This window comes from Sugiyamaella lignohabitans, chromosome B, assembly GCF_001640025.1.
Source record: "Sugiyamaella lignohabitans strain CBS 10342 chromosome B, complete sequence".
In the NCBI taxonomy this organism is placed as follows: domain Eukaryota; kingdom Fungi; phylum Ascomycota; class Dipodascomycetes; order Dipodascales; family Trichomonascaceae; genus Sugiyamaella; species Sugiyamaella lignohabitans.
In genome coordinates this window covers 1,691,140-1,703,006 of record NC_031674.1, presented here as the reverse complement: position 1 = coordinate 1,703,006, position 11,867 = coordinate 1,691,140, and the positions used below count along the sequence as shown (strand labels likewise).

General features: G+C 40.5%; 3 protein-coding genes across 3 annotated transcripts; 2 read left to right on the top strand and 1 right to left on the bottom strand.

The window, feature by feature from the left end:
- Nucleotides 1-2,159: 2,159 nt before the first annotated feature.
- FLR1 (Flr1p) lies at nucleotides 2,160-3,671 on the top strand (the record flags this gene model as incomplete). Its single annotated transcript, XM_018879493.1, has 1 exon — nucleotides 2,160-3,671. One exon carries the CDS (start codon nucleotides 2,160-2,162, stop codon nucleotides 3,669-3,671), a length of 1,512 nt encoding a protein of 503 aa, XP_018737405.1.
- A 1,541-nt stretch (nucleotides 3,672-5,212) lies between these two features.
- Nucleotides 5,213-7,696, top strand: AWJ20_2544 (uncharacterized protein; the record flags this gene model as incomplete). The annotated part of the gene is made up of 1 exon (XM_018879492.1): nucleotides 5,213-7,696. The coding sequence occupies one exon, from the start codon at nucleotides 5,213-5,215 to the stop codon at nucleotides 7,694-7,696; it is 2,484 nt and encodes an 827-aa protein (XP_018737404.1).
- A 234-nt stretch (nucleotides 7,697-7,930) lies between these two features.
- Nucleotides 7,931-9,046, bottom strand: AWJ20_2543 (uncharacterized protein; the record flags this gene model as incomplete). Its single annotated transcript, XM_018879491.1, has 1 exon — nucleotides 7,931-9,046. One exon carries the CDS (start codon nucleotides 9,044-9,046, stop codon nucleotides 7,931-7,933), a length of 1,116 nt encoding a protein of 371 aa, XP_018737403.1.
- Nucleotides 9,047-11,867: the final 2,821 nt, after the last annotated feature.

Here is an 11,867-nt window from a genome sequence, read left to right as displayed (position 1 = left end):
AGCATTCTACAGTCTCCAGACAACTTGAAAGGATGTCGTTGACAGCAGATTCTACAGTCTCCAGACAAAATGAAAGGATATCGTTGACAGCAGATTCAACTGCGCTCGAATATAATTTGGAAGTATGTCTTCAAAAGCAGTATTCTACAGCGTGAAGACAACTTGAAAAGGCGTCTTTAAAAGCAGCATTCTATAGCGCTTGAATATGACTTAGAGAGATGTCTTTGAAAGCATCGTTCAACAGTATGACGACAACTTGGAGGGAGGTCTTTGAAAGTAACATTCAACAGCGCTCAAATATAACTTGGAAAGATATCTTTAACAGAACCATTCTACAGCCTCAAGACAACTTGGAAGGATGTCTTTAAAAAACTCTACAGCACTCTAAGACAACTGAAAAACCAGCAATCTCTATATTGAGACAAGCTGAAGCTACCGGTACTCCAGAGCTATTAGCTGTTAGCTATTAGTATTAGAAATTTTCTAAAAGTGTTCCGTGTTATGAAGCTATTAGCCATTAGTAGGTAATAGAAGTACTTTAACAATAATTGGTTCCGTGTCGTTATCTCAGATAATAGTCACTTATAATCGAGTAAACAACATTTCACTTTCGCTTAATATTGCGAAATAATTATCGTCGGAACATGGACAGACTGACGCTTCGGTCGACGACATGTTATCTGTTTGGTCACGTTCAAAATGGGATTATTCCGGCTGTTAGTTCTTATGGATAAATTTAGCAAACAGGCTATACAAAATCCCGCCCAAATAATTGCTTTCTCTGGTAAGAGAGGTATCGTTTCTAGAGTAAAAATAATTAGAGTCTTTGAACTGTTCAGTTTGTATTTTGTATCTTTTTTGGACTGTGGCTGCCAATAGGTTTGGACAAGAAAAAAGGATACTGTCAAGCAGCATCCAACTATGACATCACTTTCTTCATTTTCATTTAATCCAGAAGTATATCTGGATTCATCCTATATCCTAATATTGCTACCTTAGAAATCAAGATTGATCCCTAAAATATTAGCGGAACTTTGTTGAACTTTTGGACCTTCCCAACCCCGCACTCTTGACACCGATCTCGCTTCCCGCCGAACAATAGCTTATCCTCTACTTTTATTTGGCCTACTTCCCCAACTATATTTTTACTTGCCTTCCAATAATGATGTACTCCACTGGTTTTGGACTTATTCCGATGTAAGTTCCCCAGATTCGCAGGGGATTGGCATCTTGGCTTTATTAGACCGTGCATTGCCCGGATGTTTTGGATCAATTGTCTGGCGCTATGAATGGTTCAATTCAGACTGACAATAGACTGACAGTAGTGGGGGAGAACTTTTCGGATCTGGATCTACCTACCTGTAATCTGCTGACTTGGTGCATAGATATTCGTCACAAGGATCTCAAACTGGGCCCACTTGATAGGATATTCGGGCCAACTATCCCGTACAATTATACTTAAATAAGGTTCTTTTATATTTCTATTACAGTTACTTTTAGATTTGTGTTTCTAATCTGAGGCATATAAGAAGAAGTAGTTGCTGTTCCTCGTTTCCTTACATTGTATTCCAGTTCATTGGTTCATTTGCTCCCCCTCCGACCATTTGAAAATATCGGAATTAGCAATTAGAACGCTATCGCCGTTTGATGAATCTTTTGCCGTGGATAATCATAATCCCCTGTATGCCCCTGTAAGTCCCCCTATTGTCTACTGATTGGGGAAGAACGTTTTAGCGTGTGGGTTCCGTGGGGTACATATTGACGTACATGGTTCTGAAGATCCATTTCCTTTATTAGCAGTGATGCCCACTGGGCAAAACTTTAAGCGACTCACCACAATACTCCTCTATCAACATGCGTTCTCGCTCTGCATCATGTGTAGCCATTGATTGACTAAAAGCTGGTAATCTATGAGTGATGATCAGTGGGGTCCTAGATCTTGCTCGACATTTTTGACTGCGGGGTAAACGTTCGAAGGTAGATAACTGAATGGAGTTACGGATCAAGCTTCAACTATTTGAGACATTCGTTTTCGTTTTATGACTTTTTTCAAATATATATATAGACAGCTATAGATACGTGTCAGTGATAAACAAAGCATATTGGTTTCACTTTGTGATTACAAAGCTGATTCACTTTTTTTGATCTGAAAGTTCAACATGTCCAAGGAAATGACAGCTGCTACCGTCTACGTTGTCGAAGATGTTTCAAAGGAAAAAGAAGAAACAAGTATTTCATATCCTGAGAGTACTCAACTAAAAGTTGATAAACATGGAAATGTCCTAGATCCACAGCCTTCAGATAATCCACATGATCCGTTAAATTGGTCAAATATTAAAAAAAGTACCATATTATTAATCGTTTCATTCGCTGCGTTTTTACCAGATTATGGAAGTGCCACTGGTGCGGTAATGTTAATCCCACAGGCTGCTATCTGGAATACCACTCCTGATACTGTGAATCACTCTCAAGCTGGTAATGTAATTATGTTGGGTTTTGGTGGTTTGGTTGCTTGTATCCTTTCCAGTTATTTTGGGAGAGCTCCTGTCCTCTTCTGGTTTATTGTTAATGCTGTATGGACTGCCGTCTGGTGTGCTACTGCTACCAGTTTCAATCAATTCATGGCTGCTAGAATTTTGAACGGATTCTTTTCAACCGTCTCTCAAGGATGTGGTATGATGTTTATTGAAGACATGTTCTACTTTACTCAGAAACCTCGTCGAGTTAATATTTTATCAGGATTTATCATCTTCTCGCCATATTTGGGACCAAGTCTGTCTGCTTTCATGTTAACGACGCAGAGCTGGCGAACTGGTTTTGGTCTTTATTCTGCCCTCACTGGCTTAGCTCTCATCCTTATCGTTCTATTTGTAGATGAGACTTACTATGACCGTACTCTCGCTGACAGTGAACAACCAAAAAGAGTATCGAGATTTCTCCGTCTTATTGGCACCGAGCAATTTAAATCGAGGCACCTGAGAAACAGTTTCAAAGATTCGATTATGAGACCCATCAAGGTTCTTATGAGGCCTACTATGTTTCTTAGTTCTGTCTATTATGCGATGACCTTTGCTTGGGTTGTTGGAATCAATACTACTCTCTCAATTTTCTTCACTTCGACTTATAACTTTGGTCTCAAGCAAATTGGCTTCTTCTACTTTACTCCAATTGTTGCCACGCTTCTTGCTGAAACCACTGGTCACTGGCTCCATGACTATATTGGAAATAGATATATCAAAAGACATAATGGAGAGTTCCGCCCTGAGACTAGACTGCAAGCTATTTTCCTGTCTTTTCCATTCACTGTGGCTGGCCTTGTGCTATTAGGTTTCGCTCTTGAAAAACACTACCACTATATGGTGGCCAGTCTTGGCTGGGGTATGTACGTTTTCTCCGTCTTAATTTTGACTACTGCTTTGAATGCGTACAATCTCGACTGCTACCCTGAGGCCAGTGGTGAAATCAATGCTTGGATTAACTTTTCCAGAGCAACTGCAGGTTTCGCTGCGAGCTATTTTATGATTCCATGGCTAACAAAGGTTGGTGCCATTGCCGCCTTCTCCATTATGGCTGGTATCTGTGCGGTTGCCCTTTGCATTATCATTTTCATGTTTATTTTCGGACCACGCTTGAGAAAGTGGTCTGGACCATTAAACTTTCATACCTTTTAGGGTGATTGTATATCTGTATTTAAGTTATGAATAAATAAGAGTTTGGATTTTTGTACAAAATAATTTTGAATTACGAAAATCGTAAATGTTTAGATACCTTTTGAGCGTTCTCCACTGAGATCAATCAGCCAACTGCATCCTCTGTTTTAAAATGCCTGTCACCTGAAAAATAGCATTTAGTTTCTGTGTGTCTGATAAAATCAGCCAATTTCCATGCTCCATATTCATCTGCAACTTCCTATATACAGACATCTGACAGCATCTAGTTCATGCAGTAAGTAGAATCATCCAATTTCCATGGATTCATAGCCATCTGTATATTCTGGGTTTGAAAAACCTTCTTCATCATCTGACATAACGTCCAAGTTATATATCGGATCAAGGTTATATGCAAACTGTGGGTTGGCCTGATTGCGAAACAGCGCTTTCCAAATAGTAAACGACTGAGGTTCATATCTTATCAATGCATAAGAAGGTTTTTGGTAAAAGTGAAGCTTCAAATCGGGCTGGTTTCTCAGTACTGATAATGGCAACTCATTAAACAAAAAACTTCGTTCCGCATCTCCCTCGACGTCATCATCATCTAAGTATTTATCTATCGATGGAATAAACACCGTGTTAGGTCCATTTATATCCATATAATCATCATCAATTTGCGTCAAAGAGCTATCTGATAGTCTATTGGCATCATTGTGCCATCCATTTAAAGATAGCTGGGCTAAGGTATCCACGAGCTGGCGTTTAACATGTTCAGACGTCACATCTTCAGTTGCAGGTCTTTTTGTGCCGCGATTCTCATAGGACATCATTAAAACGCCACTAATTCCATGATTGAAAGATCCGAATGTATAAACTGTTCTATAAATCGAGATAGTGTACAATTAATTTTTGTTTGTTATGACCCTGTCAAGAGCATGACAATGAAGTTTCTAGAACCCAGCTAAATCAATATTGGGTAAATTTCCTATTTAGCTTATTTGTTATCTTGATAATGCATTATCAAGGTCATGTGACATCGAGCTGCGAAAAAATCGGAACCGGCAACCTTAAAAAAAAACCGTCGGTGCTATATAATAAGAGAATACCCAAGAATTATTTCAACGGAAATTTGAGCGGGTATCCGGTTATTTTTTCACCCCGTTTTAATTGCCTCGATTTGCGCGGAAAGCAATCCGCCTTCCCCGGCGTGAAGCTGCAAAGTAAATCGGCATGGAAACTTCTTTGGGTAGACTGATGGACAACAAAAGCATGCTTGATAATTAATTAATATACTTATGTGAATGAAGATATTTTAACCGTACTGAGAGCATATCTCCCCACAGCTTATCCACCGGTTAAATAGAGATAACCCATCTAGCATTGTGCTCCAGGTGGGGGTCGTGCAGAAGAACGGCCCCACCTGCATGCCCCGCCATACCCCGAGTGCACATCACCCCACAGGAGTCTCCCCGATTATAATATACAATATAATCCCGTATATTGAACTTGAAAAGATTTAATAACTTGTATACACAAATAGAATATCATTACTATTGTAGAAGATGGTTAGACAAGCAATTGACTCAGGTTGGAAGTTTAAACAGGCTGATAAGCCCGACTCAGACTACTCATCAGTCTCGCAGTTTCCCACTGTAGTCCAGTTGGATCTCCTCGCTCAGGGAAAGATTCCTGACCCTTTTCTGGATTCGAACCAGTCCAAAGTTCAATTCATTGGTGAGCGTGAATGGATTTACAAAACAGTTTTCACTGCTGATGACGAAAATGAAGCTACCTCTGAACTGGTTTTTGATGGTTTGGATACTCATGCTAATGTCTATCTCAACGGTGAGAAGATCCTCTATGCGGAGAACATGTTTGTTCAATACAGGGTTGATGTATCCAAGAAATTGAAGAAAGAGAACGAATTGCTAATTCACTTCGAATCTACATATGTAATCGGCAAAAAGCTCGAAGAAAAGCATGGCGCTGACTTCCTCTGTTGGAATGGTGTCAGTTCCTCCAGGCTCGCAGTGAGGAAGGCTCCTTACTCCTATGGTTGGGATTGGGGTCCAATCTTATTGACTGTTGGTCCATGGAAGCCAATTTGGTTAGAAAGATATTCGTCTAGAATTGTCGATGTGTCATATGCTACCAAATTCAACAGCTACTCAGATGTTACTCTAGAGATCACTACCGAAGTCGAGGGAAATGCTGGTGGTCTGAAATATGAACTTATATCTCCTAATGGTGATGTCGTTGCTAGTGAGAGTGGCCCCTCTAAAATATCATTTAACTTGAACGATCCTCTTCTGTGGTATCCCATTGGCTATGGAAAGCAATCTCTTTACACCCTACGCACATCATTGATTTCGTCGGGAAAGACTATTGACTCTAAGGAGACAAAGATTGGTCTTAGAGAGATTAAGCTGGTTCAAAAGCCTTTGGAAGGAGAAGAAGGTACCAGTTTCTTTTTCCAAATCAATGGAATTCCTATCTTCTGCAAAGGATCTGATTGGATTCCTTGCGACTCTTTATTGCCAAGAGTGGATGCCAAAAAACTCCGCAACTGGGTTCAATTGGCAGCTGATGGAAACCAAAATATGATTCGTGTATGGGGAGGAGGTGTCTATGAAGATGATGCCTTTTACGAGGCCTGTGACGAGATTGGTGTTATGGTATGGAACGATTTTCAATTTGCATGTGGTGCTTATCCCGCCGATAAGCACTATATTGATATTGTGAAGGATGAAGCTGTATACAATGTTAAGAGACTTAGATCTCATCCTTCTATTGTTTTGTGGTGTGGTAATAATGAGGACTATATGTTTGCTGAGCACTACAAGCTTGAGTATGATGCCAAGGATTCTAATCCCGAAAACTGGCTCAAGACCAACTTCCCAGCTAGATACATCTATGAAGTCACTTTCAAAGAGGTTTGTGAGAGTCTAACACCAGAAGTCCCTTACCACTTTGGTTCGCCTTGGGGTGGTGCACTCAGTAACTCCAAGGAGTATGGAGATACCCATTCCTGGGAAGTATGGATGGCAGATGGAAAGCAGTTGCCTTACCAGGAATATCACACTATTTCCGGACGATTTGTGTCTGAGTTTGGTATGAAATCTTATCCCAACATGAAGACTATCAAAGAGTTCATTACCGAGGAAAAGGACAGATATCCTCAATCTCGTGTCATGGATGACCATCAAAAAGCTCCTAGAGATCAATCTTCTTTAGCTCTTTATCTGGTTGATAACTTCAAGCACGGTTATTCAATGGAGAAATATGTCTATGCTACTCAATTACTCCAGGCAGAGGCATTGAGCAATGCATACCAATCTTGGAGAAGGCTGTGGAAAGGACCCGGTAAAGAATACTGTGCCGGATCTTTGGTCTGGCAGTTGAATGACTGTTGGCCAGTTGTCAGTTGGTCATTGGCTGACTATTCTCTTCGACCCAAGGCCTCATTTTTCACTATTAAGAGGGACATTGCTGATATTTCTGTCGGTATTTTCCGCAAGTCTGAAGAGATTAAGAAATCAAAGTACACTGATGTTGATATTGAGAAGAAAGTTTCAGTCGAAGTATGGGGATCCAACTTTACGCTCTCCTCGGTTCCTGCTGATTTGATCTTGACTGGTTATGCTGTGGATGGTAAGAAGCTTTGGACCAAGACCCAGTCCAATGTTGTTTTGCATCCTAACAGCAGTACCGAACTCACTGTCGAGGCACTGAACGATGAGCAACCTTGTATTGTGTTTGCAAGATTGGAAAGCAAGGGCAAAGTCTTGGCTAGAACCGCAAACTGGCCTCAACCACTCAAGTATCTTGACTTGGCTAAGCCTGATATTTCTCTGTCTGTCAATGGCGATGAAATCTCAGTTCGTGCAGATGCCCCAGTTAAGGGACTGATCTTTGATCTCGAGCACGACGAAGTCAAGTTCGAAGACAATTGTTTGGACTTGGAGCCTGGTGTCGAGCAAAAAATCCACGCCAAGGGCCTCAATGGCCGCTCTGTCACATATCTCCATCTCGGAATTGCCTATTAAATTATATTAAATAGAAATGAATTGCATTTTAGCATTCATACTTCTAGAGTAGCACCTAAACTACTAGTGCTGCATTTATCCTCTCACTTCTCAAACTTGAGACTATCAGCGAGAAACCAAATTAAAGCGATAGAAACAACTGCGCCATCGTCGGGAGACGTAAGATAGATACTGGCTTTGTCTAACTGTTTAAATTCCTACATAATAGTACCCTTCTAGTACTGGAGCTACAGCTTAATAAATTAGATCTTCTACGTCGGTGGGAAACCTGATTCCGTTTTGCTGACGAACTTGATCCATAACACTAGTGAGTTCAATGGTCTCCTTGAGAGGACACAATGGATTGTCGATGATCTTGTCTCGAATGCAGCGGGCTGTAGAGTCTGCCTCCAAGTAGAATCCATAGCCTGGAACATCGAAATTGACTGTTTCCGTCTTACCGTCTATAGTGATCTTGTAATATTCAGGTCTATTGGCACTACGGGGGATCTCAACAAATCCACGATCACCTTCAATTAACACAGAGTGACCACTGGCAGTTGTGATATCCATAGAGCTTGTAGCAACGCACAAAGTATTAGAGCCAGGGAACACTAAGAAGACACCGACCGATTGATCGACGTCAACTTGAGGATTCTTAACAGCAATACTGCGAACAATTGGCAATTGGTGCTGATTTTCTGGATCTCGGTAACCAAACAAAAATGCCCAGGTCAACGCATACATTCCTTGATTGAGAAGAGTTCCTCCTGCTAATGATGGCATGTACTTCTTATGAGTGAGATCAGTAGCAGCAAATCTACTGAGATCTGCCGAGATCCTTCTAATCTTGCCAATGGCACGGTCCTCAAAAAGACGTTTCTGTAAATCCAGAACCTGGGGGAAGAACTTTGTCCAAACTGCCTCCATAAGAAAGAGGTTCTTCTGCTTGGCAAGGATACTCAAGTGCACAGCTTGAGCAGTATTAGCTGTGAAAGGCTTCTCTAATAGAACATGCTTATTATTATTGAGAGCAAGTAAACAGCATGAATAGTGAAGAGCATTGGGAGTAGAAATGTAAACGACATCGACATTCTCGTCTTTAACTACTTCTTCATACGAGCCGTAAGTCTTGACATTCTTAAGCTGGTCTCTCACGTCAACGTTCTTAGCATCGCCAGTTGCAATCGTAGTGTCAATTAGTGCCTGAGCCTTGGCTTTGGAAGTTCCTGAACCAATTGCTACCACCGTATGAGTGACATCAGTCACTCCTCTGGTATGAGGAGGATATAGTAAAAGGTCCTGAACAAAGCTCTCGGAGATGTTACCAGTGTTGAAAATACCCCACTTGATATTGAAAGGAGACGACATTATAGCAAATTTCACCCTGTGTGCCCTGATATAATTGTACTGGCCTGCATTTTGACATCGTCCAAGGGCTCGTGCTTATATATATGTTGACATCTGGGGTATACAGCTATCGGTCTGGCCATGAGTGGGGGTGATGTATGCACTCCACGTCTCGGAAATACCACCGGTCCACATGCAGCATATCGTGCATGATTCAAAGTGGGGGCGCTTCTCCCTACCAAACGTGCGGACAAATTCACGGACCGTTCTCTTCCTAACAAGCTGGATGGATGAATGATGTGCCTCCGGCAGCTGGGGCTCCGCCCCAGGCCCCGTGGCTCCTCTCGCTTCGCTCGAGTCGTTACGTCGGCGGTCTTGGCATTCGTGTCAACGTGCAAAGCGGGGTCAGGCCCCTTCAATAAACGCTCAGTGGCAGTCAATTGGATAGAATAAAAGGGAGAATATATTTCTAGTAAACCTGAATGCCCTTTCTGATTGCTAAGTCTGTTCAGAAGCATAAATGGGATCATTATATAACACCTCTTGGCATGTAACACATATGCTACACTTTATATAATTAAAAATAATCATGGTTGCAATATTAGCGGCACCAGCGTCAATATAGAAAACAGATAAGTTAAATGCTTGAACTGTTCGTTAAATCTTGGGAATGCCACCACAAAAATTCACAGTACAAAATGGGGCACAGCTTATCGGCTTATGCACGATAAGAGCTCTAACGAGAAATGCACGCCCATCTATTTGATTCTCGGTTATCTTGTTTTCTTTTTTTTTGAATGCTCTTCTCAAAACTTCAGTGTTAAATTAGATTTGAACCAGGTGGCTTTTGTTAATGGCCTGAAGGAACTTGATTATTTGTTGTAAACAGAGGTACGAATGAAATTCTCGATCGATTGTCATGGCTGAGATTTAAGAATAAGAATACAGCTTTCACTTGCCGGCCAAGCGGTACATATTGAAGTTGCTTCTCATATATACTTTTCAAGCTCCTATTTCTATATTTCAATATTATTCTTTCGAATAAGACTATTCCTGATAATTTCTTATAATTTCTTAAGAATTCGCATAATTCCTCCGAGGAAATTCTCTCTAAAGGAAGAACAATAAAACTACATAATCTCCCCTAATAGTGAAGCGGTTACCCGGAATGCAGATCAGAGAATAGTCCAGCATTTAGAGGAATATATTGCTAGAAGCAGTAGCAGGTCAGAAGCTTGTCATTAACCATTAATTCATTTATATCTACGAAATTTTATGGGTAGGGCTTATTAAATCCATCAATGCTTGTTTCTGGTTCACGAAACAAACGCCATGAAATGCACGTCTCCACAAGATCATGTTTAATTACATTCGCAATACCGGGTAACACTAAAACTTCGAAAGCAGGAAAAGTACTCAGAATACTGAAAACAAGAGCCATAACGGTGTTAGAGTACTAGTATAAACTTTGATAAGCGCAAATCAAAAAGAGAATTAAAGAATTAAAGAAAAATGAGGAAAAAGCTAAATTGAGAACCAATTCGCCGGTTTGGTGATTTCTCGACACCGGGTAACATCTATGGGCCAGTTCAGACGTTGGAAACGCAGGCAACAGCAAGGCTGGCTCATACATTTAACTATTCAAGATGAATATACAAACTAATATCGCCATCTATCTAATCCACTTTACTACTATTTCTGCCTGGTTGCATGGATGTCACAATGAAGCAGAATGAGCTTTGCCGACTAATATCTCTATACAGCTAAATTCACTAGCATTTACGGATTCAGCTTGAAATGAACTCTCCAATAGGATGACCTAGCTAAACAAATACTTCTAGATGATCTCGTTCAGCAGGTCTATTGGCAAAAAGTGAAGGGAAATGTCCCGATTAATATGACCAGTGCCAGTCTACGTAAAATTTTAAGAGCCATCGTTTAAATTCGCCCTCAATTCTTAATGTCAGGGGTCGATGTAGGATTTAAAACAATATTCTCCTAATAGTTTTTATAAGTAATGAATGGAAGGATGGAGATAGAAAGTTTTTTCTAATACTATTAACAATGTCTCTTCTGTATTAAAGATAACTGCTGTTATACCAATGCCAGAAAAAACAAAGGAGAAAACTACATAAAATAGCTATAGAAACATTCAGCAATATCTGGTCCATTAACAGGAACCCTGCCAAAGAAAATAAATGGGTAACCCAATAGATATGAACTCTGCATTTGAGGAGTGGTAACATCAAGTCGTCAACTTGCAGCTGGCTGATATTGTTCAAATCGTCAGCTTACGTACTTCATGTTCATCCCACACCCGCCTTCGAGTCTGTTTTATCTGCACTTTTTCCAATCGTCACATTTTCAATTCGCTGTTCTTCCCTTTAAGTGCTCATCTCGTCAAATTGCAAACTCTATCTGCCTCTTAGTCTCTCTATGGGTATTACTAGCCTATGGCATCCAATGTCCAGGGGTCTAGCACATGCAATAAAAATGTTAAGAGCATGCATCAAATATCCAGAATTATATCTACCTCTTTCTACTGCCCAATGCATGGGACTCTAAAATATACTGGCCAGGATGAAATATCAAACTAATAGCTACAGCTAACAGCGTTCAACGAGTATTTCTAGCCGTTGGCATCAGCCTGCATGAATGACCAGTTCAGACTAATATTTTCAGCCGATTGTATTAAAATAGTTCTATTGCTCCGTTCAATTAATGCCACTTTCTATCACTCGTGGCATCTTCTAATGTAATCTTCTAATGTCTAATTAGTATGTATTATATTTGCTGAACGTCATCTTCCATATTGCATGATTTTCACATGCGATTGCGCTTA